The sequence below is a fragment of the Fundulus heteroclitus genome, chromosome 23, assembly GCF_011125445.2.
Source record: "Fundulus heteroclitus isolate FHET01 chromosome 23, MU-UCD_Fhet_4.1, whole genome shotgun sequence".
Taxonomy (NCBI): domain Eukaryota; kingdom Metazoa; phylum Chordata; class Actinopteri; order Cyprinodontiformes; family Fundulidae; genus Fundulus; species Fundulus heteroclitus.
Window position 1 is genome coordinate 24,206,564 of NC_046383.1, and position 24,939 is coordinate 24,231,502.

The window sequence follows — 24,939 nt, forward strand, 5'->3', positions numbered from 1 at the left end:
TGATCTGTGAAACCTTTAATCTGTTTGTAAAACGTTCAAATAAATCAGAGCTTCAACTGGACCCGCTTCAAGAACCACGGGTCCAGTTCACAAACACTGCAAAAAGGGAACTAAAAGTAAGTAAAAATTTATTGAAATTAGTGTATTTTTCCTTGATTTGAGCAGCTAAATAAGACTATTTGCCAATGGAATTAGTATTTTTACCACTAAAATAAGATTATTAGCTATCCTGCACTTGAAATAAGATGATTGAGATGAATTGTTATTTTTATTTTAAGTGCAAAAAACTCATTCCATTGGCAAATAGTCTTATTTAGCTGCTCAAATAAAGGAAAAATAAACCAATTTAATTTTTTTTTACTTACTTTTAGTTCCCTTTTTGCAGTGAAGCCGAACCTAAAGGGATCAAGAGGGCAAAGAGCAGCATTTATTTTTTTTATTTTTGAATAAACATGAACCTATTGGTCTGCAACTCAAATAATAGTTAGCAAAAAAAAGGAACACAATAAATTCCTCACAAATATAAATTCATATAAAAAGGTCCTTAATTTTTCAACAAAATATCAAAAGCTTCAATATTTTTCCATAATCCTTCTCAAGTTTAGTTTTAATATTCAGGGGAAATGGACTGAATCCTCTCCTCTGGCAGGCTGAGGTAAAGGTAGCAGCTCATGTTTAACCATCTTCCATGTTTACCTCTCTGAGTTTCTCCCTGAGCGCCTCCCTCTCAGCGATGCGCTTCCTCCTCTCCTCCTCCTCCTTCAGAGCGTCCCTCGTCTCCGTCCTCAGTTTGTCGTCCTTCAGGATCTTGCGGATCTTCTTGCGGCCTTTGCGGCCCTCTCCGTCCTGATCGTCGTCGTCGTCTTCCTCTCCGCTCTGTGGAAACGCACATTAAGCTCAGCTCTTTGATCTTCGGCCCTCGGGTGAAAAGAGTCATTTCTCGTGATCGGTGGGCGAGTAAAACCCCCCCAAGGATTCATCTGTGGACTCCAGCGAGTCTCCAGACACTACAGGGCTGAGTTCAGATTAGGTTTTCAGCCTCTGCATGACTTGAGTAATAAAAACCTCCTCCCAGAAATCAGAGAGTTGAGGTCTCTGCATTCTAAATACCTTCTCGTTGCTGGAGGAGTCGTCCTGAACTTTGATCCTGCGCCGCTTCTTTTTCTGCTGCTTGTAGCTCCTCTGCTTGCTTTCTTCCTTCTTCTTTGAAGATCTACAGAAAACAGGAAGTGTGTTTGTTTTGTCCACCGAGGGAGGAGGAAAGAGTGAACGACAGTTACCGACCGGTAGGGCTGAACGATTTTGGAAAATAATCTAATTGCGATTTTTTTCCTCTTAATATTGCGATTTAATGCGATTTGGTTTTTTTTCCAGTTTAATTTATCATGTCTTTTTAAACATATACAAACAATAAATCAACTTGTTTCCTCGCTGTGCGGATTAGTTGCTAAAAGACCCACAGCATCTAAACTCAGAGCAGTAATGATTGCGTTCTGCCTACAATATATTTCAACCAAAATTGCAATTTTGACTTTTCTCTGCATTAACTACAAGCAACAAAAATGGCCTCTAAATAAAGATGTTTGTAAACAAGGACTATTTTAAAACAAGAACTTTTAATGTTTCTATTAATCAGAATATTATTCAAGAGAACAGCTTTTAGTTGATTTGGACATCAATCCTTGTTGAACATAAAGCAACCAACAAGCAAGTCTATGTATTAAACTGATTGACCTGTACTTAATGCTATGTATGATTATATAAACTCTAAAACAAGTAATAAAACTAGATTATCTCACTGCTACAACTGTCTTCCCTTCCATGTGGAGGCAAACCCACTTTAAACATTTTACCAACACCTAATGGACGCGTCTAATTCTCTAATTGTTACATAGCCAAAAATTGCGTTTTTTTAAATCGCGATTATATTGAAAATGTGATTAATTGTTCAGCCCTACCGCCCGGGCTGCATCCCGTCCTCTCACCTAGTCTTTCGCCGCTTGCCGTCGTCCTCCGACTCACTGATCTCCTCGCTCATCCCCGACTCCGAGCCGGACGCCGACTTCTCAAAGTCCGAGTCTTCAGAGTCGTCGCTGCCGACTGGTGGGTAAGCAACGCAGCGCGGTCATTCACCGGTTCCCCGGTTGGGAGACGGCGTTGATGAAAGTCAAACTGTACCTTTGCGTGCAGACTTCTTCTTGGCGCCCTTTTTCTTGCTCTCTTTGCTGGAGTCCTTGGAGTCTCCGGATTCGCCCTCGCTCAGGGAGAGCTTGTGGCGGAGCAGCTTGTGGCGTCGGCCGCGCTTCTTCACCTCAACGTCGGACTCCGAGTCTTCTGTGTCGTCTTCCGGGAGGAAAAGAAATAATTGTTAAAAGCAAACAAACAGGAACGAATACTTGTTGAACGTCGCTTGTTTACTTCAGCTTGATCATTACCTTCCTCCTCTTCCTCATCATCATCTTCTTCCTCCTCCTCCTTCTTTTTTTTGGCTCTCTGGGAGGACTTCTTTTTCACATCTTCCTCCTCGTTGTCGGAGGAGCTTTCTGCTCCTGAAGAGTAATTGGACTTTATTTGTGCGAGAAGCATCTTCTTTGCAATTCTTTGAGGAAAAAAAACAAACAAACAAAACAGAAATAGTGAAAAACAAAATAGAAATAAACATTAAGCCCTACAGTCAACCAAACAGAAACAAGATAAATGCGTAATTGTTGCACCCAAATTAGCGTTTGGGTCAAATTATTGACACAACAATTACGGCTGGACGATATGGCCAAAACTTTATCACAACATATTTCTTAATTTTCGGATGATGTAATTACAATTTTAACATAAACAAAGTAAACGCATCAGAAAGACTGCCAAGAAAACCCACAACAGATCGCCTGTACAAATTTATGACAATTATTTTGCCATGTTTATAAAACTCCAATATAAAGTTTTAAAACTTAAAACATGTTTGCATAAAACCCAGAACGTCAGTGACAAATGCTGTAATCATAGACTAATGTATATTGAAATATTGGAAATATAACACTTTTATTGCAGTTATATATATTGATATTGAATTATTGTCCCCCACTAGTAAGAATCCAACATTTTCCCATTAAAAAAAAGCTTTTTTTTACCCATTTATCTTTACATCAAATTCAACCATCCACATTTTAAACTCCTTTTATTAAACTTTTGCCATAAAAAAGCTAAATCGAACAACAAATCTATATATTTTCTCCTATATTGAAAGTAGGGCTGGGTATCATCTAGGATGAGCCGATGCAATACGATTCTCGATACATCGCTCAGCTTGATTTGACTCCAATATCGATATTTATTACTTCAAATTAAAGCTCATTGATTCAATCAACAAAACCAGCCAATTATATTTATGTTCAATTTAGTGAACATTGGTATATTAACAGGAAAATAAAGAGCATTTGGTTCAACGCATTTAACGTATCACAGAAACCAAAAATGTGCCCAAACGTCTGATTTTAGGGACGAAGGCGCTTCTAAAAATCCTGTTGGACATTCAGCAAATGTCTCACTTGCACTTCCTCACTGTGAACAGTAATGGCGCACGGTAATTGCGCCCCCTAGGGGTTGGGAGGTATATCAACATTGAAAGCCAGGACATCTATATTAAATCGTTAAAAACATCGATGTTAATCTTTGCATCTTTTTTATGCACAGTCCTAATTGAAAGGTTTGGACAATCATGTCAATACAGCTTCAGATTAAAAGTCTAGTTACTACAATTATATCTTCCCCGTTTAGAGAACCGAGTCACAATGTCTGATTCCTTTTCCAAGTACCTGTTTTCAGGGTCGTCATCGTCGTCGTCTTCAAAAACCCGAGAGCCGTCTTCTTTTGCCTCCACCTCATCTCCTGTGGACGCAAACGAAAGAACAGCAGCGTTCATTTCCCCCATGCAGGCAAACGCTTATTGTGAAAGTTATAAACAGTTATAGACAGAACCATTTTTGGCTCGTTTTAAAATAGTAAGAATATTTAAGGTCATTTAGCTCCACGTCACTGAGATTTGGTAACAACTTAGAAGACAAAAACTATGTGGAAAAGAAGAACATGGTGTGTGAAATAAACTAGAATTATGACATCTCTGCACTGAGACCTTTGACTAAACTTAATGCAGGGTTCTAACAGAGACCAGAGAGGTTCTAGCAGAGACCAGAGAGGTTCTAGCAGACCAGAGAGGTTCTAGCAGAGACCAGAGAGGTTCTAGCAGACCAGAGAGGTTCTAGCAGAGACCAGAGAGGTTCTAGCAGACCAGAGAGGTTCTAGCAGAGACCAGAGAGGTTCTAGCAGACCAGAGAGGTTCTAGCAGACCAGAGAGGTTCTAGAGGAGACCAGAGAGGTTCTAGAGGAGACCAGAGAGGTTCTAGAGGAGACCAGAGAGGTTCTAGCAGAGACCAGAGAGGTTCTAGCAGACCAGAGACGAGGTTCTACCTGAGGACTGATGGAAGACTCCAGTGCCTTCGGCCACGTTGTCCTCCACTATGGGTTTGATCTTCTGCTGGTCGCTGTCCTCTCCAGAGTCGCCTCCAGCCGCCGCCTCCTCCTCCTCCTCCTCCTCTTCCTCCTCTTCCTCAGATGAAGACTGCAGCTTGGAGGCAGCTTTGGGGCTCTTTCCCTTCCTCTTCTTTTCGTAGGAGCGTTTCCTATCAGCTGCCTTCCTGTCCGCTGAGTTTTTCTCCTCCCCCTTGGAGTCCTCCTGCTTCTTGACGCGGCTGGACCGCCTCTTGGCTTTCTTCTTCTCCTCCTTCTCGAGGTCCGACTCCGAGTCGGAGTTGTCGGAGCTGCCTTGCCTCTTCTTCTTGGACGTCTTCTTGTTCTTGGCGTCCCTGTCTGAGTCGGAGCTGTCGTGCTTCCTCTTCCCTTTGCTCAGCTTCCCGCCGCTCCTGGAGGAGGCGTCTGACTTGAAGAGACTCTTCTTGGCCGCCTCCTCCTCCTCGCTGCTGTTGTCTCCCGTCGCAGCTTTCTCCAGCAGAGCGGCGGGAACCTCGTCAGAGTCAGAGTCCTCCGTCTTTTTCGCCGAGGGCTTCGCCTCCTTTTTAGCTCCGCCGGGTTTCCGTGACGACTTGTCCTTGTTGTCTCCCTCAGACTCTGACTCGGAGGAGTCCTTCTCCTTGTTTTCTCCCTGCTTCCGTAGGGGCGTGGTCTTCACCCTGCTGGAGCGGCGGGTCGGCGGCGGGCTCTCGCTCCCTTTTGCTCTCCCAGACTCCGAGTCTTTCTTGTCCTCGCCCTTCTCCTTCTCCTTGCTCCTGCTGGGCTGGTCTCCGTCCTTCTCCTTGCTCCTGGACCTGGAGGCGCTGCTCTTGACCACCGGCACAGGAGTCAGCTTGACGATCAGGTTCTTCACCTTGGGTTGGGGGCACAGGGCTTCCGCCGCTGGTTCTTCGGACTTTGCGTTAGAGTCTTTAGCCGAGTCGCTCCTCGAGAGCAGGGAGGAGTCGGCGAGGCTCTCCACCATCTGGAAGAGCTCCTCGGGAACCGAAGGAGGCACGGACATGATGTCGTGATCCGAGGACATTTCAGCGGTGGACAGCGGCTCGTTGTCAAAGGCCTCGGCTTTAATCGTCTTTTTGGGGAGCTCCGTTTCTGCTTGGTGGTCCTTCGTCTCCGCCTCCTCCGGCTTGTCGTCCTGCTCCTCTTTCTGCTCCTCCTCCATCGTCTCTGCCTCATCGACTGAATCCGCTGCGTCGTGTGGCTCCGGGAGCGTCTCTTTAGCTAAAAAGTATTTTTCGGGCGACTCTTTCACCTCCTGCGCCGTTTCTGCCTTACCGTCCTGCTCATTTGTCTCCTTCTCAGTTTCCTCAGATTTACAAACTAATTCCTGCTCCCTGGGCGGCTCCTCCTTCCTCTCCTCGGACTCGCACTCGGACTTGACCTGGGTACACCGCTCCCCGTCTCCTCCGGCGTCAGCAGAACACTCCATGTCGTTGTTCTCCGCGGCGCTGCCCGCCTTTCGCCCGTGTTGCCCCTCCGTACCGTTCTGCAGCTCCATGCTCCTGAACTCGGGCTTCAGCGCCTCCTCCAGTGCATTGTGGGCCTTCCTCAGGTCCGACAGCACCGCCCTGAAGGCTTTGAGGTGTCGGTACCTGATGCTGGCGTCCGTCCGGTCGTCGGTGGCCTGCTGGATGAACTGGATGAAGGTGTGGTTCAAGCTGGACGTGGTCTCGACCAGCTTCTTCGTCTTCTTAATGAGCTCTTTGGGTATCTGCAGGTTCTTGTAGGAGAAGGTCATGGTCCCCAGGCCGTCGCCGTGCTCTTTGCCGTTGGCGACTCCTTTCTGCTCTTTGGACGGCTTCTTCTTCTCCTTCCTGCCTTCGCACGCCTCTGCCTTGTCCGTTTTGCGCTGCTTCATCTCGGCCTCCTCCTTCCTCTGCATGATGCCCTGGCAGCTGGAGACCAGGTCCTGCAGCGGCGCGGCGCGGCACACGTAGCAGTGCCACTTGGAGTTCTCGTCGGTGATGTTGGACAGCTCCTTCCTGCCCAGGTTGCGCAGGATGCACTTCTTGCAGAAGGCGTTGTTGCAGTAGTCGCAGCAGATGAGCTTCCCACCCTCGGCGCACCATCTGAGGGACACGAGAGTTCACGGTGAATGGAAACCACTGAGCTATATAATACACTGGAGTGCTAATCGCCCGCTGTTAGAACGAGTCGCTTTGAAGCCACCAGCCGCCATATTGGTACTCCCTATTTTCCCCCAGTAACTAGGGAATATGTGCGCTACAGCATCGAATAACGAGGATTTTCTCATGTTCAGGGGGGGCTTAAAACTTTTAAAATGTCTAATGCCATATACTTTTATGTTATGTTCTAAAACTATCAAGTAATGAGAAAGTCATGTGCTGAAATATTTAGCATTTTATTTATAAAAAAAAAAAAAAAAAATTATATATATATATATATATATATATATATATATATATATATATATATATATATATATATATATATATATATATATATATATATATATATATATATATATATACACACACACACACACACACACATTTATATATAGCTTCAATTTTGCTGTGCATTAATTACAAGAAACAATTATGCCTTGCAGATATACACGTTTGTAGACGAGGTCTATTTAAAACAAGCAATAAACTTTTTTTTTTTTGTTTTGTTTTTTGTATTGAGCTGAATGTTTTAATTCAAGAGAAAGCTTGTCGATAAATTGCAAAGTGCAGCTAATAAACAAGGCTATGTAATAAACAGTCTTACTTGTTCTGAGTTAAATGGCTCCTGAATGTTTCTGGTGATTAAGTAATGACGTAATAAACTCTGGTCCAACTGATAAACTGAAACTATCTCACTGATCTCTAATGAGTAAAAAAAAAAAAAACTGAAGTACTCATCTCTTTACAAATATTGGGTACACAATACTTTTTCAGAGGATAAAACTGCAAATAAAACTGAAATTAACACATTACTATGATATAATTAAACAATATGTTAAATACTTCACATCAGTAAAACATTGAATGCTCTCTTGTCTCGTTAAATATATATAACATTTATAAATACATAAATAACAATATAAAAGAACATATATTTACATATATGTATACATATATATACACATATACACATACTTATATATACACATTTATATATATTTAATATGAATAACATGTAAAATATTTCAGCACCTAATTTCCTAGAAGTTGATAGTGTTAGTACATCCACTGACTGTAGAATTACCTGTGAAACGTTTTCACTCAGCCAGAAAACTGCTTGTTGTTGCAACCAAATCCTATGGGATTCTGTGAGAGTAGGGAGGAGCAAGATGGCGGCCAGTGACTTCAGTTTTTCGGCAAAATCAGCACTCCAGTGTATCATATAGCTCATTGATGGAAATACTGACTTTAAAACTGAGCGTCATTCAAACCACCCAATCAACACGCTCAGAATAATTAAAGATGATTTGAACCCCCGTTATGCTATTTATAGAGGTTACCACCACACCACATTACCACCACTTTGATGCTTTTTATCGCTATATGGGGGAAATAAACTAGACAAGTAGAGCTTATTTGTTAATGGGAAGAGAAATTGTGCTCATCTACATTTTTTTTTTTTATATAACAACAAAAAAGATTTGGCAAGTTTTTGTATAATTCGGCTAACCCTAAATAAAATGTCAACCTGTAGAAATGACCAAATGAGTTAGTAGAGCTAACCTGTGATTAATTTCGGGCTGTCATGATATTAAAAATTTCAACTTGACACAATATACCAAGAAAAATATTCAAATTATCCATTTTCTTTTTACAAGTAATTAAATAACTTCAGTTATACGCACCACCAGGTGGGCGCCTTCTTCAATTTCTTCATAAATTGAAAGTTTCTAGTTCTTATTATCATTTAATCTTGCTTGACTTTATCACTAAGAGATAAATAAAGCAATGTCCTGGTATAAAATATATATTTTAGACAAGAGTCTGGATTTGGCAGCAGATCATAGCCGGGCGATATGGACCAAAAATAATAACCCGATATACCATGTTTATCTTGACATGTCTTTCTTTTCATTAAACAATTATAAAAAGACATTTCTGACTTAAACCCTTATCACAAATGTCTTACAGGCACATTTTTTAACAAACAGCTGCATATAAACATGATGAACGGCTGAAAAATAACCTACTGAAATACATAAAAGTATAAATATAACGCAACATATACCATCTCAACATTAACGATATAATCTTCTATCTCTTTAAAACAAAATTGTGATTTTTTTTTTTTTTTAAATCAATATATTGCCCAGCCGTAGCTGATCAGTTAACTTTTTTTGATTCTGGTAATTTTGCTAATTTATTTTTGATCAACCACAGCCTTAGCATAGGTCGCTACAGATGTTGCATTATTAGCTGCAAATTTGTTTACCGCTAAACAGAAGTAAGCACGGCCATTAGGGCTATACGATTGTGCCAAAAATCTAAATTGTGTCATATTTCAACTAGGGCTGCACAATTAATGGCATTTGCAATATAACTGCAATAAAAAAAAGCTTTGATGTGGCTTAAAGGAGGGGGCCGTAGTGTGCGTCCAGCTAATAACAGCTAGCGTGTTGGCTATTTAGACCGGAAGGTTTTTTTTTTTTTTTTTTAATGTGGCTCTCAAACATCGGTGCATTTAAAATAATCGATGCTTCGCCTGGCAGGGAGGCGAGTAAAGCCTGGTGGCCCGCCAGGCTTACAACACGCTGCACTTCTTTCTCCTGGTCTATGCAAATATAATCCCAGTCAAACACGCTTAAGTTTGTGGTAGTAATTAGAAAGTTAAGGGACATAAACACATGATCAAGGCACCGTAACCCATGCATCTAATTCTCTAAACTATTTTTTTTCACTTGAAGCCGTCATAAATGAGTGTTTTGTTGGCTGCCTGCACCTGCATTGCTCATCCATCCCATCAGAGTCCCGGTTGATGTCGTCACTTGTGTAGTACTTGTAACATGACTGGGGGGGAAGAACAAATAATGCATAAACAATAAATAAATTATTGAATTTGACTTTGTAAAGTGCCTTCAGATGACATGTTTCATGAATTGGTGCTATATAAATAAAATTTAACTGAATTGAATAAAGGGCAGATTAAAGAAGGTGAGCAAGAAGAGTGTCTTCAACATGCAGTCGGTTTTCATACCTTGCAAATAAGTACTTTAAGCATGGGATGCTCGTACACGGAGTTACGCTGAAACTGGTTCACCTGCTTCCCGCAGGCTGTGCAGCTCACCTTCTCCAAGGAATCACCTGCGACGAGCAAATGGTCACTTTCACCGCATCACTTCTCCCCATCTCACGCCAAGCTGACATATCCTGCTCATTTACTCTACAACTCTCTGCTTTAATTTCCAACATTAACGAAACATAAAATAGGGGGGGGGGGGGATATTTACCTGTTCTTTTCTGTTTGAAATCCACTTTGAGCTTCATGGCGCCTTTGCTTTCGTTCCCACTCGGCTTCATCACTAAAGTGCCTGTTGAAAGAAAAGGCAGCAGCGTCAGGAGCCGCCTGCGTCTCAGCCTCGGCAGAACTTACGCCGCAGCAGATCGCACCTTTAGATTCGCTGCCCGTGTTGCTGTCAGACGTGGCCGCTTCATTTTCGCTGCCAGCCGAGGCGTCAGAGTCCCCCTGTCCTGTGTGCTTTGTTACGTTGGAGGGCTTCCTGCATTGTGTAGACAAGCGACTTTTAGTATTTTGTGCAGCGGCGACAATCAAAGCGATAATCGTGGCAATAATAAGCGAGTTCCTAACCTCTTGCTGCGAGAAGACGACGGCTTCATGCTGTCTGATGAGCTCCCAGGCTGCGGAGAAACCAGGACTTATTTTAGCAGCTTAACAACTGTTGCATACATTTTTTTTTTGGCTCTTTATAAACGCAGATAGCCTGAGAAAAGTATTCAATCTTGCAGAGCTGAAAGCCCCATTCTGTTTATTCTAAGAGACCCGAGGTCGAGCAGCAGAGATAGCGGCAGGCAGAAAGGAATGCTGCGGGGGCGGGGGGGGCTCTCTTCAAGGCTACCTGGAGGCCCGTATTCACAAAGATCCTCAGAGTCCTCTCACAGACTCCCGTCTAATCCTTCATAGGAGTCTTAGTCTCACATCGCTGCTGAGAGTGACTGAGGAAGGAAATTAGAGAAACGTTTATCTCAGCGAGGAGGTGTGCTTGATCCCGTTGCTGGGAGTGATGCCGTATTTTAAGAGCTGTGATTGGTCGATATATAAAAAATAATAAATAAAACACACAAATGTGCTTCTGGTAATCAAAGGAGAGAAGTCAACAGATTAGACTGGATTAAATGTGTGACATGATGATGAAACTTAAATTAAAATGTGCGAACGTTTCCTTTTTTACATCCTCATCGTTTGGATTTGCTTGTGTTTACTCGGCATCCAGGTCATTTTACTGCTTTATTTGACATTAATGTGCATTTTACTGGGATTGCCTGCTTGTATAAAGAGACTGGATTTAGCAAAACGATCGACATAAAATGTAGGGGGAAAAAAAAGGTATATATAAAAAAAATAAAAAAAAACTGGTCCCTGAATTACGGTGCCAATAGGCGGACTTTGAAGTGCAGGTCAATGCGCCGTTTTCGCTGCACATCTTGGTGTTTTTATGTGACCATTTAGGCTGCTGACATTATCAAGCAATACAGAAAATACTTTGATCTCTTTTCTTGTCCAGAGTATGCATTTTTATGCAGCTTTTTCCACTTCTTCTAAGATGTTTATTTTTGTTAGCATTTCTGCAAATAGTGTAAAAATATCCTCTGTAATAAATTTTTTGTACATTTCTCAATTTTCTTTCATGAAGTTTCAACATCCTTCCTATTTATTTGCCTCAATAAAATAATGTTACTAGAGCTGCACTTTTAAGCCGTCGGGCCGCTGAAATGAATCAATTTCCCCCTTTGGGGATAATAAAGCTTATCTTACCGACATATTAATAAATGTATAATTGTTAAAGATGTTTATATGCTCATTTCCTCCGTTGTTTAGGTGGTGGATCAGCTGATCGGCTCGCTCTTTCTACCATCTTCCCTGCTTCAGACACCCTCAGGCTCGCTAAAAGTCCTCCTTGCTGTTCTTAACACTGAATAACTTTTATCTTACTGAGGTTAAATTCTAAGACTTTTCCTAAAACGGCGTCAGCCTTAGGATTCTCTGTGGATACGGGCACAGATCTAGAAAAAAACGGCACATTTCTCAGATTAAACGTCTCCAAAAACGTTCCATCAGGAAAAGATTCAATAAATGCTGATTGAATGAATGAAAGAAGATCACCAGTCTCCTCCTTATTTCAGAATACTCTGTCCCTCCCGCCTCCCATCAACAGAATAAAAACACAAAACACATTTTCAAGCTCCAGGGAGCGCACTCACCTCCTCTCCTTTCTCTCCCATCTGATCTAGGTTTGTTTCAGAAGAAGCCAGACTCGTTTTACCTGAGGAGACACCAGACATTGTTTTCTGCGTGAGAGCGCAGCGGCAAAAAGAAATAAAGCACGACTGCATTCAAGTCAGCAAAAAAACAAAAAAAAAACAAAGCCTTCAACAATAAATCACATAAAATAATAACGGCTAACACTTTTAATCAGCTGTGAGACCAAAGTGATCACTGATTGTCTTCTGCGTGTCAAAACCTCAACAAGTCAGAAGTTAAACTAAAGCCAGTAGGATAGTCGCGAAAACAATATAGCTTGTGATAAATACAGAAAAAAAAGTGCTTCTGTTTTAGGATGAAAGCAAACGACAAGGAGACGTCTATACAGCTGCTAAAAAAACAAAAACATTCCTCAATTCCATCTCAAACACAAGGTTTTAATGAAAAAAATCTTCTTCCTTCTGACTTGTGACGTTTTCACAGTGACGCATCTTCGCTGTAGTCTCTCATCAACTTTAGCACCTCTTTAACTTCTCAAACTTTATGTCTCATTCAACAACAAATGTGACCAAACATGCCAGGGGCACCGACAGCCTGAATGTAGGGCGCTTAAACAACCAGCTGACACTAAGCGCGCTCCAGGCAGTTCGGTGCGATATGTGCGCGTTGAAATCCACGATACTGTGAAAACTATACACTTGGCACAGCCCTACATAACAATTAAAACAATCAGTTCAATATATATTGACAAAATTAGCTGGATTTCAGAGCTTTGTACCACTCTGGGGAGGTGGTGGCCTAGTGGTTAGAGTGTTACGCATTTATCCCATCCCAGAGGGGATAAATGCAGAGCACAAATTTCATTGGGATGTACGTTGCAATGACAATAAAGACGAGTCTTCTTATTATTAAGATACATTTGAGAAAAATAGCTAAAAATAAGCTAACGTTAAACAACATATGGAACGGAAAGTTTGCGTTAAACAAAAGTTTTTACCTTGCCATTCAGGGACAAGATGTTCACAGCATCTAGCATTGCTGTGATTTTTCTAGTAGCTACATGCAATCATCACAATCACAGGTACAGATCAGGAAAAGCATCAGAGAGCGGGAAAGCGCAGCTTGTTTTTGTTTGTTTTGTTTTGTTTGACACTTTCCCTAAGTTGGCAAAGTTTCCATATGCAAGCAGCTATGAGCAAAACGAGACTACAACCTGCTGAGGTGATTTCTCTGGGAGGAGGAGGGGGGGGGGTGTTTTATTATTTTTTTTTAAATCACATATGATTTAAAAACAACCAGAAAGGCTTTATTGTTCATGCATTAAGATGTCCATCAAGTCTCTTGAGAGGCAGGGTCATGTCACTCCGTCAACCTCGCGTTGTTTCCACAGCATAACATTCAACATGTAATTTCGGGGGTAAAAAAAAAAATAAATAAAAAAAATCGGATCAGGCCTGCTTCCCTGCTCTTCAGTCGCTGGCGGCTTATTTTGTCCCCAGCACGTCTTCTCTCGGTCTCGACAGGCCATAAATTCATGACCGTCGTGACGTCAAGTCAATTCGCGCGTTTATCTTTCGGCTTGCACTGAAAAGGCGTGCATCTCTGGGCTCCGTTGCACTGCTGCCTCCTGCGTCGTGCATGGGATCCGGTGCATGGGCACCTCAGGCCTTCACTTCCTTTAGGAGGATAAACATGGCACACACAAAAAAAAAAAAAAAAAAAAGAAGAAGAAGAAAAAAAGCCCTCGCGCCCTGCACGCAGCAGCCTAACAATACCATGTAGCACCCACAGTTATTAGCTATGCAGCATTAAGCTAGCAGAAATGTCACCGCAAATGCATGCGCTTCATTAATTATTCATGTTGAAACGTTTTTTTGGCGTATCGAGCAACATGTCGGACGTCTGGATGCAGACGTTCAACCCTCCGTGCCCGCTGATTTCAATGTTGCCGGCTGCGCGGCTAACGATTAGCACCCAGTTAGCTTAGCGTGCTAACTAGCATCAGAAAGGCTGCCGTGGCCCGGCTTCCTGCTAACGAGGCCAACAACAGTAATCAATGCAACGACGGCTTGTCTAAAACAAACAACATAAACAACGTCCATACCCGCTCTCACCTGTCGTCATTTCCCGACGGACAGCGCGGAGGTTCGGTTTTACTCCGGGAGACCCCGTCCCATGCAATGCGCTTCAGTTCGACGGTTTGGAAGCTACAATTTTAGGGCTAAAAGCCAAAATAACTCCGGTCAGTAGAAACAAAGCAAGGGACCATCTTGCCGGATGACTGTGGACGCAGTAAAATGGCGCATCTGGTCTCAACCGTGCGAGGTTTCCTATTGGCTGGTCGCTTCAGAGGATCTCAGGATGTGATTGGTTCAGCCTGAAAGGAGGCAAACGCTACAGAAAGTGGAGCAAAACTGATGTCTTTGCTTTAGTTAAGGCATGTCCATTTATCACATAATCAGCTCTCACAACACCCATTATGCAGCGATGAATCAAATCGTGTTTGTCATCATTAGTTATTTCCTTTGGTCAGTTTCAGACATACCAAACAATTTACTTTCAGGAACATATCACCTCCCTTTTTTTCTTCTTCTGTTTTTTTGTTTTCCAGATTGCTTTTACACTTATACGTATAGTTTACCCATGCAGCATTTTCACATTGATTGGCAATATTTAGGCTCACAGAGTGGCAGAAAGAACCTTAAAAAAATGTTTCAGACTGCCTTGAAAGCCAGAAAAAAGATTTTAAAAGTGCAAGTGAGCGTGTAAAAACACGAAGACACCGTTTGTAGCCATCGTTTGACAAAACTTTAGCTAAACATATTTTATTTTCTCTATGTATTTTCTCTGTGTCATAGACGTCACTGTACTCCTGCACCACAGGATAAGATTAAATCACATTGCGCATTATCCAAAAATTTACAGCCCATTTTCTTTTTGCACATTTTGTAATGTTACAATCAACAAAGTTCAGTGTATGTCGTTGGGTTGGATGGTTGGATTTTACAGACCAGCACAAAGCAGTGCTGCATTGCTCAGCAGTAGGATTATGTAATGTTCGCACCTATTTCTTCACAAATGAGAATCTGAAAGGTCGGGCATTTGGACCCCTTCAAACTAATTTAAGTAAAGAGGTACTTTTTATTGTCATATTTCACCATTATTTTTATTCTGTTGTGGGATCTATGCAGAAATTACATTATAACAAAGGAAAACAGCTTACTCTGGTCTTTTTCTGTGGCGGGCCAAAACGGGCCACAGGTTGCAGATCTCAGCTCTAAATCAAACTACGAACAACTGCATTTTACACAGAGACCACGTGTGTATAATTTGACCTCAGCTATTCTAAGAAGACTTCAGGGAACATTAGAGAACAAAAAGCATCACAAAGACCATGGAACCCAGCATACAGGTCAGTGAGAAAGCTGAAGTGAAGTTAATAGCAAGGTCTGGTCATAAAATCACATCCCAATCTTTAAAATTTCTGAATATTTATTTATTAAACCCATGCAGAATTTTCCTTTCACTTCACCATTATACACTATTAGCGTTGGTCTATATTAAACTTCATTCACACTTTTGCAAGACACTGAGTGTACAAGAACTATTTTTTTTACCATGTTCACCTATAGTAGAGATGTCTTGGTGTGGATTGTAACGTATTATTTCACAAGTGGAAAAAAAATAGAAATGGGAACTGCTGACAACCAAAATACTCGCTGGAGTTTTTGTGACCTGAGATCTGATGATAAATTCAGGTTCTAAGTACGAACAAGTGTCCTGGCTTTAGAAAAAATCTTCAGACTTTGCTTTGTAAAACTTCTCTGCACAGAAACATGGCACATTGAGATGTTTGTTCACATTTTGAATGAGATCGTCTTGGCCAAACATCTTTAATTTATCAATTACTTTCTTTGGACCTAACTTGACCTAACATTTGAATGTTTTGGCACCCCCAGGTGAATGTCTTCCGAGCACTGGGTTTTAAAAAAACTTGTAACTTGTAAAGTTGAATTTGTGACTCACAGCAGCAGATTTGTGCAGTTGTACTCGTTGATTTGTATTTGTGTTAAGGAAAAAAATACATAAAAAGTTTTGGTTTTTTTAAAGATTTTAATACACGTGTTTGAATTTGTTTTGCACCATTTGTTTTAGATCAACTGTAGAAGAACTGAATGACAGACATTTATGATGTGCAACTCACAGAACACAATTTGTGTACTTGTACTCAAGAATTTGAAGAGGTATAACTTTATTTTGTACTTGTGACAGATTTTAAAAAAATCTACAATTACAAAACACCAAAGTTACAATGCACAAATAGTTTTGCAACAATAGTTCTGGACCATTTGGAGCAAAACTGAGAATATAAGAAGTTTTTGATGTGCAACTCACAGAACACAATTTGTGTACTTGTACTTAAAATTTGAACAGGTGTAAAACAAAATTTGTACTAGTGATTTTTTTTTATTCTACAAATACAAAACTTAGAATTAATTTAACTCCCTCTACAACTTCAAATTCATGCTTACAATGCACAAATCGTTTTGGAACAAAAGAACCTTCATATAGAAACCGTTCATCGGTGGAAACACACAATAGTGCTGACTGTGTCAGGAGGCATGGCTGCTTACAGGATAGTAAAAAGATCTCATCCACTTTACTAATGCAATGCTTTTCACTGCTCATCTGCAAAGTGAATAAAACATCTTTATCGGTGAAACCCTAATCTAATCTGTTGTGATGCCCCCAGTAAAGGAATGTTTATAGGCTCTAAGAGCCCCCAGTCCTCCATGAAAATGGCCAGTTTCTGTAGGATCATTATAAATAATTTCTAAGCTTTTTCAACATATGATGCAGCATTTATCTCATACAATTCTACAGGAAGACAATGAAATCTGTTAGAGACAAAAAAAAAAAAAAAAAAAAGGTGACCCGCGTCCGGGCGAGGGAACACGACGTCCAATAATTGTACTCATCATAAGGGGCTTTTTGGGCTGCACTTTGTCTGGTCCCTCACCTAGGACCTGTCTGCCTTGGGTGACACTACTAGGGGCTTAAAGCCCCTGACAGCATAGCTCCTAGGATCATTGGGACACTCAAACCCCTCCACCACGGTAAGGTGGCAGCCCAGGGAGGGGAGGGCTCCTCCACTAGGGGCAGCACGGTAAGGTGCTGCCCCTAGTGGAGGAGTTCAAGTATCTTGGGGTCTTGTTCAGGAATGAGGGGAAGATGGAGCGGGAGATCGACAGGCGGATTGGTGCGGCGTCTGCTGTGAAGCGGGCGCTGTACCGATCCATTGTGGTGAAGAGAGAGCTGAGCCAAAAGGCGAAGATCTCGATTTACCGGTCGATCTACGTTCCTACCCTCATCTATGGTCACGAGCTTTGGGTCGTGACCGAAAGAACGAGATCCCGGATACAAGCGGCTGAAATGAGTTTTCTCCGTAGTGTGTCTGGGCTCTCCCTTAGAGATAGGGTGAGGAGCTCAGTCATCCGGGGAGGACTCAGAGTAGAGCCGCTGCTCCTCCACGTCGAGAGGAGCCAGTTGAGGTGGCTCGGGCATCTGGTCAGGATGCCTCCTGGACGCCTCCCTGGTGAGGTGTTCCGGGCACGTCCCACCGGGAGGAGGCCCAGGGGAAGACCCAGGACACGCTGGAGGGACTATGTCTCCCGGCTGACCTGGGAACGCCTTGGGATTCCTCCTGAGGAGCTGGCCCAAGTGACCGGGGAGAGGGACGTCTGGGCCTCCCTACTGAAGCTGCTACCCCCGCGACCCGACCCCGGATAAGCGGAAGAAGACGGACGGACGGACGGACGGACGGACGAAAAACAGCAACAAAAAACAAACAAACTATAACCCGGTTGCAAAACAGCTTTTTATTAAATTTCATCTTTCAGCCTTCTAGGAGTCTAGCATTATACATCTTGGCTTAACAATTTTATCCACTCTGCCATGCAAAAATTCTCCAAAAAGTTGTTTCTTTGCAAAACCAAAATCTTTTAAAGTTGTTTCCCAAAACTTTTGTTGTTAAACCATTGTACAACGGGGTTTCAGCTTGGAAGTTGTCTTTGGACGAAGAGGCTTCCTATCCTTTATCATTAGTTATATTATCGTATCATTAGTTGTATTATCGTAATAATGTCATACTATTAACATTTAGTTTTTATTATTGTCGTAACATTAAATATTATCTTTTCTTTAGCTGTGTTAGTGAAATAATGCATTTTCAATAATATGTAAAAAAAGAAATTCTTTATACCCTTCGACTCCTTTCCGGCACGCTATATCGAGCTAAAGGATGTCAACGAGAAAAACATCAGTACGGCCCTACTATAAACGGCAACTCTGCATTTTCTGGTTAATCAGATTTACTTTATCTGATCTGAGGTGTGAACTCAGCAAAAGTAAATGTAACTGAATCAAAAGCTGCTTTTGCAATAGTACCAGTTAAAGGCTGCACAACCTTGCACAACCAGGTCATTGCAGCTTTATTAATTTTAACGTTTCTCCTACTAACTGATGTTTTTTTTCCCCCTCCAGTTGATTTGAAAGGATAGATGTCCCATTAAAGGTGGAAAAAGTTTTGAAATACCTTAATTGTGATCTATTTTTTTTTTATATGACAAATGGTATTTTATCGGAGCTCTCTACACTCATTTCTAACTTTGGGATTTTCCAATTTGTTCATCACATTTTTGCCGTTCTGTTAAGAAGGCCTTGTCATCGCTGACTATCACTGGTGTAATGTCACACTAAGCCCGAGGAAGACCCCAGGCAAAGATTGTAAGATTGCAATAAAGAAACGCCTTGATGGAATCAGCAGTTACAAACAGATTCACTAAAAACTGAGAAGTCTTTTATTGAAATGTCTAAAAAGCAAAGAGAAAATGCAAACTCATCTGAGCTCTTTAGTTTTCAACTTTTCCTGGAATCAAGGGCAACGGGTGTTAGATTTATTTATAAGTCGCAGTTTAACACATACCCTCTTGACTTTTAAATATTACTTTCATTGACAAAGTAATTTTTTTAGACCAGCAGTTTGGGATGATTGTGTAACGATACTGAATGGCCCAAAACAACACCTGATTTTCCCAAACTGGACTGGAAAGATGAGCCTAAAAGGACAGTTTGTTGCTAGATCTGAGAAACTGTCCTGTCTTGTTAGAAGTTAATTGAATCCTTTGGAAGTCTTTAACCTCTGAAGACCCGATCATTTTTGTCTAAACATTTTTTTTTATGCCTGAAAACTATCAGTTTCTCTTCAAACACATGTTTTTCTTTCTCCTGACAGATATACAAATGAGGTTGACAATTTGTCAAACATGTATTTTTGAAATTTTTGGATGTCCTCTGTATAAATGTAATAAATGTCCCAACAATTAGCATTAAACCCTCCTAAAGGGCCCAGAACAGAACCCCGAGGGACCACACATGACAGGCTAACTGGATCTGACCCATTCTTCCAGAACAATACCTGAGATACCTGAGAATCAAGTCAATCCTATTGACCGCTATGGATATATTGAAAAAGCTTATTATGTTTATTCATTCTTTGCAGAAAATGGAACTCAAATATTTCAAACTCTTATTTCTTCTGATTTTGGTGATTTGTGGCTTACAGAAAACGAAAACCCAAAAGTCAGTGTCTCAGAAAATTACAATACACCAATTTCAAAAACACATTCTAAATATATAAATAGAACGCAAAGTCAGTTTTAAAGTCTATACAATACTGGGGAAGATGTCTAGAACACCTTCCACAAGGAAACTAAGCCACGAAGGTTGATTGCTAAAGGAGCTGGTTGTTCACAGAGTGCTCTAACCATGAGTATTTATGGAAGGTTGAGTGGAAGGAAAACATCATTATTGGGTCAGGTAAAAACAAACTGGACTGTTTCTCAATGGTCCTAATTTCATATTTCAGATGAAAGTAAAGTTTGTATTTCATCAAGTGAATTTCTCCAATGTGAGATCAATAAAGCCAATCTTATCTTATCTTATCTTATCTTATGTGGAGGTCAAGATCCCAGAGTCGGGAGGAAGAGCGGAGAAGCACAGACTCCACATCACTTCCAGTGATGGTTTGTGGTGTCATGTCATGTGTTGACTGAAGGCCACAGTTATCTACCAGGGAGCACTTTACGCTTCCTTCTCTTGATGAGCTTTTTGGAGATGGCGAGTTCCTATTTAGCGGGACTTGATACCGGCCACTGCCAGCCAGAAGCTGGTCCAATGACCAGGGTGTTATTGTGCTTGACTGGGCAGCAAGCTGACCTGGACCTCTCTATGGAGTATCATCCAGAGGAAGATGAGAGAATCCAGATGACCTGAAGGCCGCTATCAATGCAACCTGGGATTCCTGAACACCTCAGCAGAACCACAGGTTTGCCTCTATGTCATGCCACATTGATGTAAAAAGAGCAAATACCAAGTATTGAGCGCATATAAATAAATGTAGTTTTCAGAAGCCTGACATTGCTGTTTAAAATATCCTTTTTGTATCTTGTGTAATATTCAAAATTTCTAAGACACTAAATTTAGACTCTTTATCAACTAGAAGCCATAATTATTACAATTACAAGAAATAGCAGCCTGAAATGTTTCAGCTCTGAAAGGAATGAATCTGAATAATATTTACTTATCCCTTTCTGAGATCAACGACAAAAGATATTGAACTTTAGCACAGTATTAAGTCTTTTTTTAGATGTAGCCTAACTGTGTATCACAGGCGGAGGGGAATTCCAGCACAACTGTAAAACTCCCAGGGCTGGCATCTGTTGGCTTAGTTGTCTGGGTAAAGATCACTACTTCACAAGTCTTTGGAGCAGTACAACCTAGATGGAACATTTCATATTTCAGATTTTTTTTTAAATTTTAATGCCATTTAAAGGTTCAGGGAGAAAAAAGTATGTTGTTCTACATTGTAGAAGACGTTATCTGACTTAATCAAGCCAAGCAAACTTAATGATTGTATCTAATGAAAGCTTTACCAACATGCTGCACAGTGGATTAAACCAAATATGTCATTCATGCAATAAAATGAGCTCCTGAAAGCTGTAAAAACGGTATGTATGGAGGAAAAAGTCCACCACAGGCTTCATTAACGAACAAAAGCACACATTGTAAGTATAGGGGATCCTAATTTGTACACAAGCGTTTTAATTTGCTTTTGTTTTTTGTTGCATAGATGATGAGGATACCAGTTCAAGTACATTCCTCATACATTAAACACTGTTGGCATCTACATGTGTGTTTTAAAACGCTACACTTCTCATTTTATTTTTATTTTATTCCACGTGTCCTGTCTGGCAGTGTAGCATTAAGAATTGATGTCTTATTGACAACGAGAGCCCAAGAGATTTTACTTTCACAAGTGGAGCATTACTGCTCTATTAGATTTAGCTTTATTAGATTTATTCTGGGCCTATTTGGTGTTCAATGGACACAAAAGCGGGAAAGTAGAAGGAAAAAAAGAAGAGGAAAACATGAGACGACACTCTCAAAGGGAGAAAAGGTGAAAAAATAAAGGAGAGGAAAAGGAGAGAACAAGATAACATCTTCTTAGACTGCTTCTACACCTGCAAAGAGATATAAAAAGAACAGCAAAACAACCTGATAAAGTATTAAAGGTACAAGCAACAACAACAACAAAAAATACACAGTATTATTCAATGCGAGATGTATACAGTGACAGCTAAAGCTATTGATAGGGGTTTTTCTGTATAGAAGTGAATAAGCACCTGAATCCAAACACCTGTAGGTGTTTGTGAGAGTACCCTTGTGTATGTAAGGTTTATCCATAAGAAAAATTTTCAATAGTGGTTGTGAGGAGCCAAAGACCGGCCCCCCAGAAGCCAGTAATTGAAAGGGTGTGTAGTGACAATATCAATAGACATATCTACAATATGTACTGTATGTGCTAGGAACCCAATGGATTTTTTTTTTTAATTGTCAAAATAAAAAAAAAAATACGAAGTGTAACAATTACATGTACAAAAAGGAAAAATGATGTCAACATACAAGAAGGAAGGATTTTCAGACATCTGAAATTTTGACATCTGAAATTTTGACATCCAATTCACTGAGGTAAACACATTCCATAGACTAACACAGACTGATGATGTTTTAAAATTAATTATGATTGTTTTCCCAACTCCAGCAAATAAAAACGCTATTTTGGAATATCAGAATCAGAATCAGAATCAGACATACTTTAATAATAACTAAAGGATGTCAACGAGAAAAACATCAGTAAGGCCCTCCTATAAACGGCAACTCTGCATTTTCTGGTTAATCAGATTTACTTTATCTGATCTGAGGTGTGAACTCAGCAAAAGTAAATGTAACTGAATAAGAAATAGCTGAAATATTGCATCAGACCAATAAAAAAAATATAAATTTTTCTCGCAGAAATGGGGGCTTAGTAAAAAGTATGTTTAATACTGGCTTAGAGGTTGCTTCTTTCAAAATTGTACTTTAATCTGACAACCAAGCCTCCTGAAAATGCATCGTCTAATTTATTGAATATGACTGTGGATACCTTGGAAAATGTTTGTTGTATTCTACGTATTTACATTTTGCATACGTTCTCGGGCAGATGTCATTTTCGTGACGGTAACGCTTTTATTGTAACCTGAAACCATGTGTAGAAAGGAGTGTGATTGGATTATAGGGTACAACAGGCTGTCGTATTATACCCCTCTGATCAGTAAAACGCTCTGAGAGCAAACATTTTCTAACCATCTGGGAGAGTTGCGGGTAAAGTTCGTCTGCACAGCAGCTCTCACAGGTAAAACCACAAAGTTCCTGACAAGAAAATAAATTAAATGCAATGAGAATAAAATTAGAGCCAGAAATAAAACACTATGGAAAACATCAAATGACATACAGGAATAAAGCTAAGAGCTTAAAATAAACACTTTTAAAAGGTTTTATACATCGTTGCTCCTCAGCCTGGGAAGGCCTGGCTTTTAAGGGGGCCTGAACAAACGCTAACAGGGTCCAGTTAGATGACTTGATGATTCCCTGTGATAAAAAACACTCATCATGGGTAAAAATATGTTTATTTGAGGCTTTTAGTCATGCTTCTGAACATTTATTTTCCCCAGATGACACAACAAACAACTTCAATGTATTGTTAAAACCAGCTGGGTGTTTGATTTTATGTGACATCTCTATAACCGCGCCATAGTCAAACCTAAGCATACAAGCTGAACTATGTAGTGTCTTGCAAAAGTAGTCAACACAAAGACAATACTTTGTAGAGCCACCTTTAGCAGCAATTCCAGCTGCAAGTGGCTTTAGATCAGTCTCTGTGAGCTCGCCACATCTGGCCATTGGGATTTTTGCCCATTCCTCGATAATAAACTGCTTCAGCTCGTTCGTGTTGGATGGTTTTTGTTTCTGAACAGCGATCTTCAAGTCTAACCACAGATTCATAATTGGCTTAAAGTCTGGACTTTGATTAGGCCATACCAACAAATTTAAATGTTTCCCTTTAAAAACCCTCGAATGTTGCTTTAGCAGGATGCTTTGGGTCATTGTCCTGCTGGCAGGTGAACCTCCGTCCTAGTCTCAAATCACAGGCAGACTGACCAGACCAGAATTTTTCCCCTAGCCACTCTTCTATAAAGCTCAGCTCTTATGGAGTGCACAGCTTATTGTGATCCTATGTACAGATCCTCCAGTCTCTGCTGTGTAGCTCTGCAGCTTCTTCAGGGTGACCTTTGGTCTCTGTGCTGCCTCTCTGATTAATGCCCTCCTGGCCTGTTCTGTCAGTTCTGGTGGGAGATCCTCTCTCAGCAGGTTTGTTGTGGTACCAGTGGCTTTCTATTTAAAGCTAACAGATTTAATGGAGCCCTGGGGAAACATCAAAGGTTTGGATTTGTTTTATACCCCACCCTGACTTGTACTTCTCAACAACTTAGTTCCTGACTTGTTTAGAAAACTCTTTGGTCTTTATGGTGTGATGCTTCTTGCCTATTGGTGCTACAGCCTCTGGGAACTTTTAAGAAAAAGGTGTCTTTATACTGACAGATTATGGGACACTTAGCTTGCACAGATCAGGTGGATTTAGTTTGATTGATTATTGGACTTTTCAAGGAAGTTGGTAGCACCAAAACGTTTTCAGGGGCTTCTTAGCCCATGTATACATAACAGTTTTCGTTTTTCTCTTTTATGTATATCTATCTATCTATAGTCGTGGAAACACAAAAACGACTGCAAGTCTTTTATGATCTTTGTTATCTTGTCATTTGTTGTGTTAATTTTTTATTATGTCTATGTGGACCTTGAGTCTCTTAAACAAATGAAAATTATAGATATTATATATTCTCATTTCACTTCCCTAACTTAGACTATTTAGTGCAGAACAATCACATAAAGTGCAATGTGAAAAGAACAAAACATTTAAATTACAGGATGAAATGTATCAAAATAGGTAAAAAGCCAACAATCACTGTCACTGTGTAATATATATGTCATTCTTACATCCATCTGAATGGGAATCTATACATCAAAAATACCAACTTTTGTCAATGGCGCAGTGGGTAGGTAGCACTGTTGCCTTGAAACAGGGTTCTAGTCCTACCCTTGCTCTGGGTCTTTCTGCATGCAGTTTGCATCTCTGCGTGGGTTCTCTCTGGGTACTCTGGCTTCCTCCCACAGTCCAAAAACATGACTGTTAATTGGCCTCTCCTTAGGTGTGAGTGTGTAAGAGAATGCTTGTTTGTCCTGTTTGTCTCTGTGTTGCCCTGCAACAGACTGACGACCTGCCTCTCGCCCATTGACAGCTGGAGATAGCAGCTGGAGATAGCAGCAGCACCCTTTGCGACCCCCATAGGGATAAGTGTGTTAGAAAATGGATGGATGGTGTACAGCCTGAATTATGCACTGCCTATACTATACCAATGCAAGGGAATACCCACATCTAGAGGAAAGTCAAGGTAGCAATGGAGAAGCTGTTGAGTGCAGAGCTGACAACCTTTTTCTTGTACCTGCTGCTCCCTG

General features: G+C 40.9%; 1 protein-coding gene across 2 annotated transcripts in view; it reads right to left on the reverse strand.

Annotated features, from left to right (window-relative positions):
* Positions 1-14,233, reverse strand: part of atrx (ATRX chromatin remodeler) — a 48,029-nt gene extending 33,796 nt beyond the window's left edge. The window contains exons 1-14 of one of the 2 annotated variants that reach the window (XM_036127692.1): positions 14,043-14,233; positions 11,928-11,989; positions 10,297-10,346; positions 10,098-10,207; positions 9,938-10,018; positions 9,685-9,791; positions 9,430-9,497; positions 4,462-6,590; positions 3,810-3,882; positions 2,436-2,599; positions 2,179-2,343; positions 1,986-2,100; positions 1,111-1,213; positions 697-876 (exon numbers count right to left, since the gene is read on the reverse strand). In XM_036127692.1, coding sequence (XP_035983585.1) covers positions 697-876; positions 1,111-1,213; positions 1,986-2,100; positions 2,179-2,343; positions 2,436-2,599; positions 3,810-3,882; positions 4,462-6,590; positions 9,430-9,497; positions 9,685-9,791; positions 9,938-10,018; positions 10,098-10,207; positions 10,297-10,346; positions 11,928-11,989; positions 14,043-14,052 — 3,417 coding nt within the window. In that variant the 5' untranslated portion in view covers positions 14,053-14,233. Of the gene's footprint in view, positions 1-696; positions 877-1,110; positions 1,214-1,985; positions 2,101-2,178; positions 2,344-2,435; positions 2,600-3,809; positions 3,883-4,461; positions 6,591-9,429; positions 9,498-9,684; positions 9,792-9,937; positions 10,019-10,097; positions 10,208-10,296; positions 10,347-11,927; positions 11,990-14,032 lie in introns of both variants that reach the window. The other variant, XM_036127693.1, reaches the window with a different exon arrangement.
* Between the last annotated feature and the right edge of the window lie 10,706 nt (positions 14,234-24,939).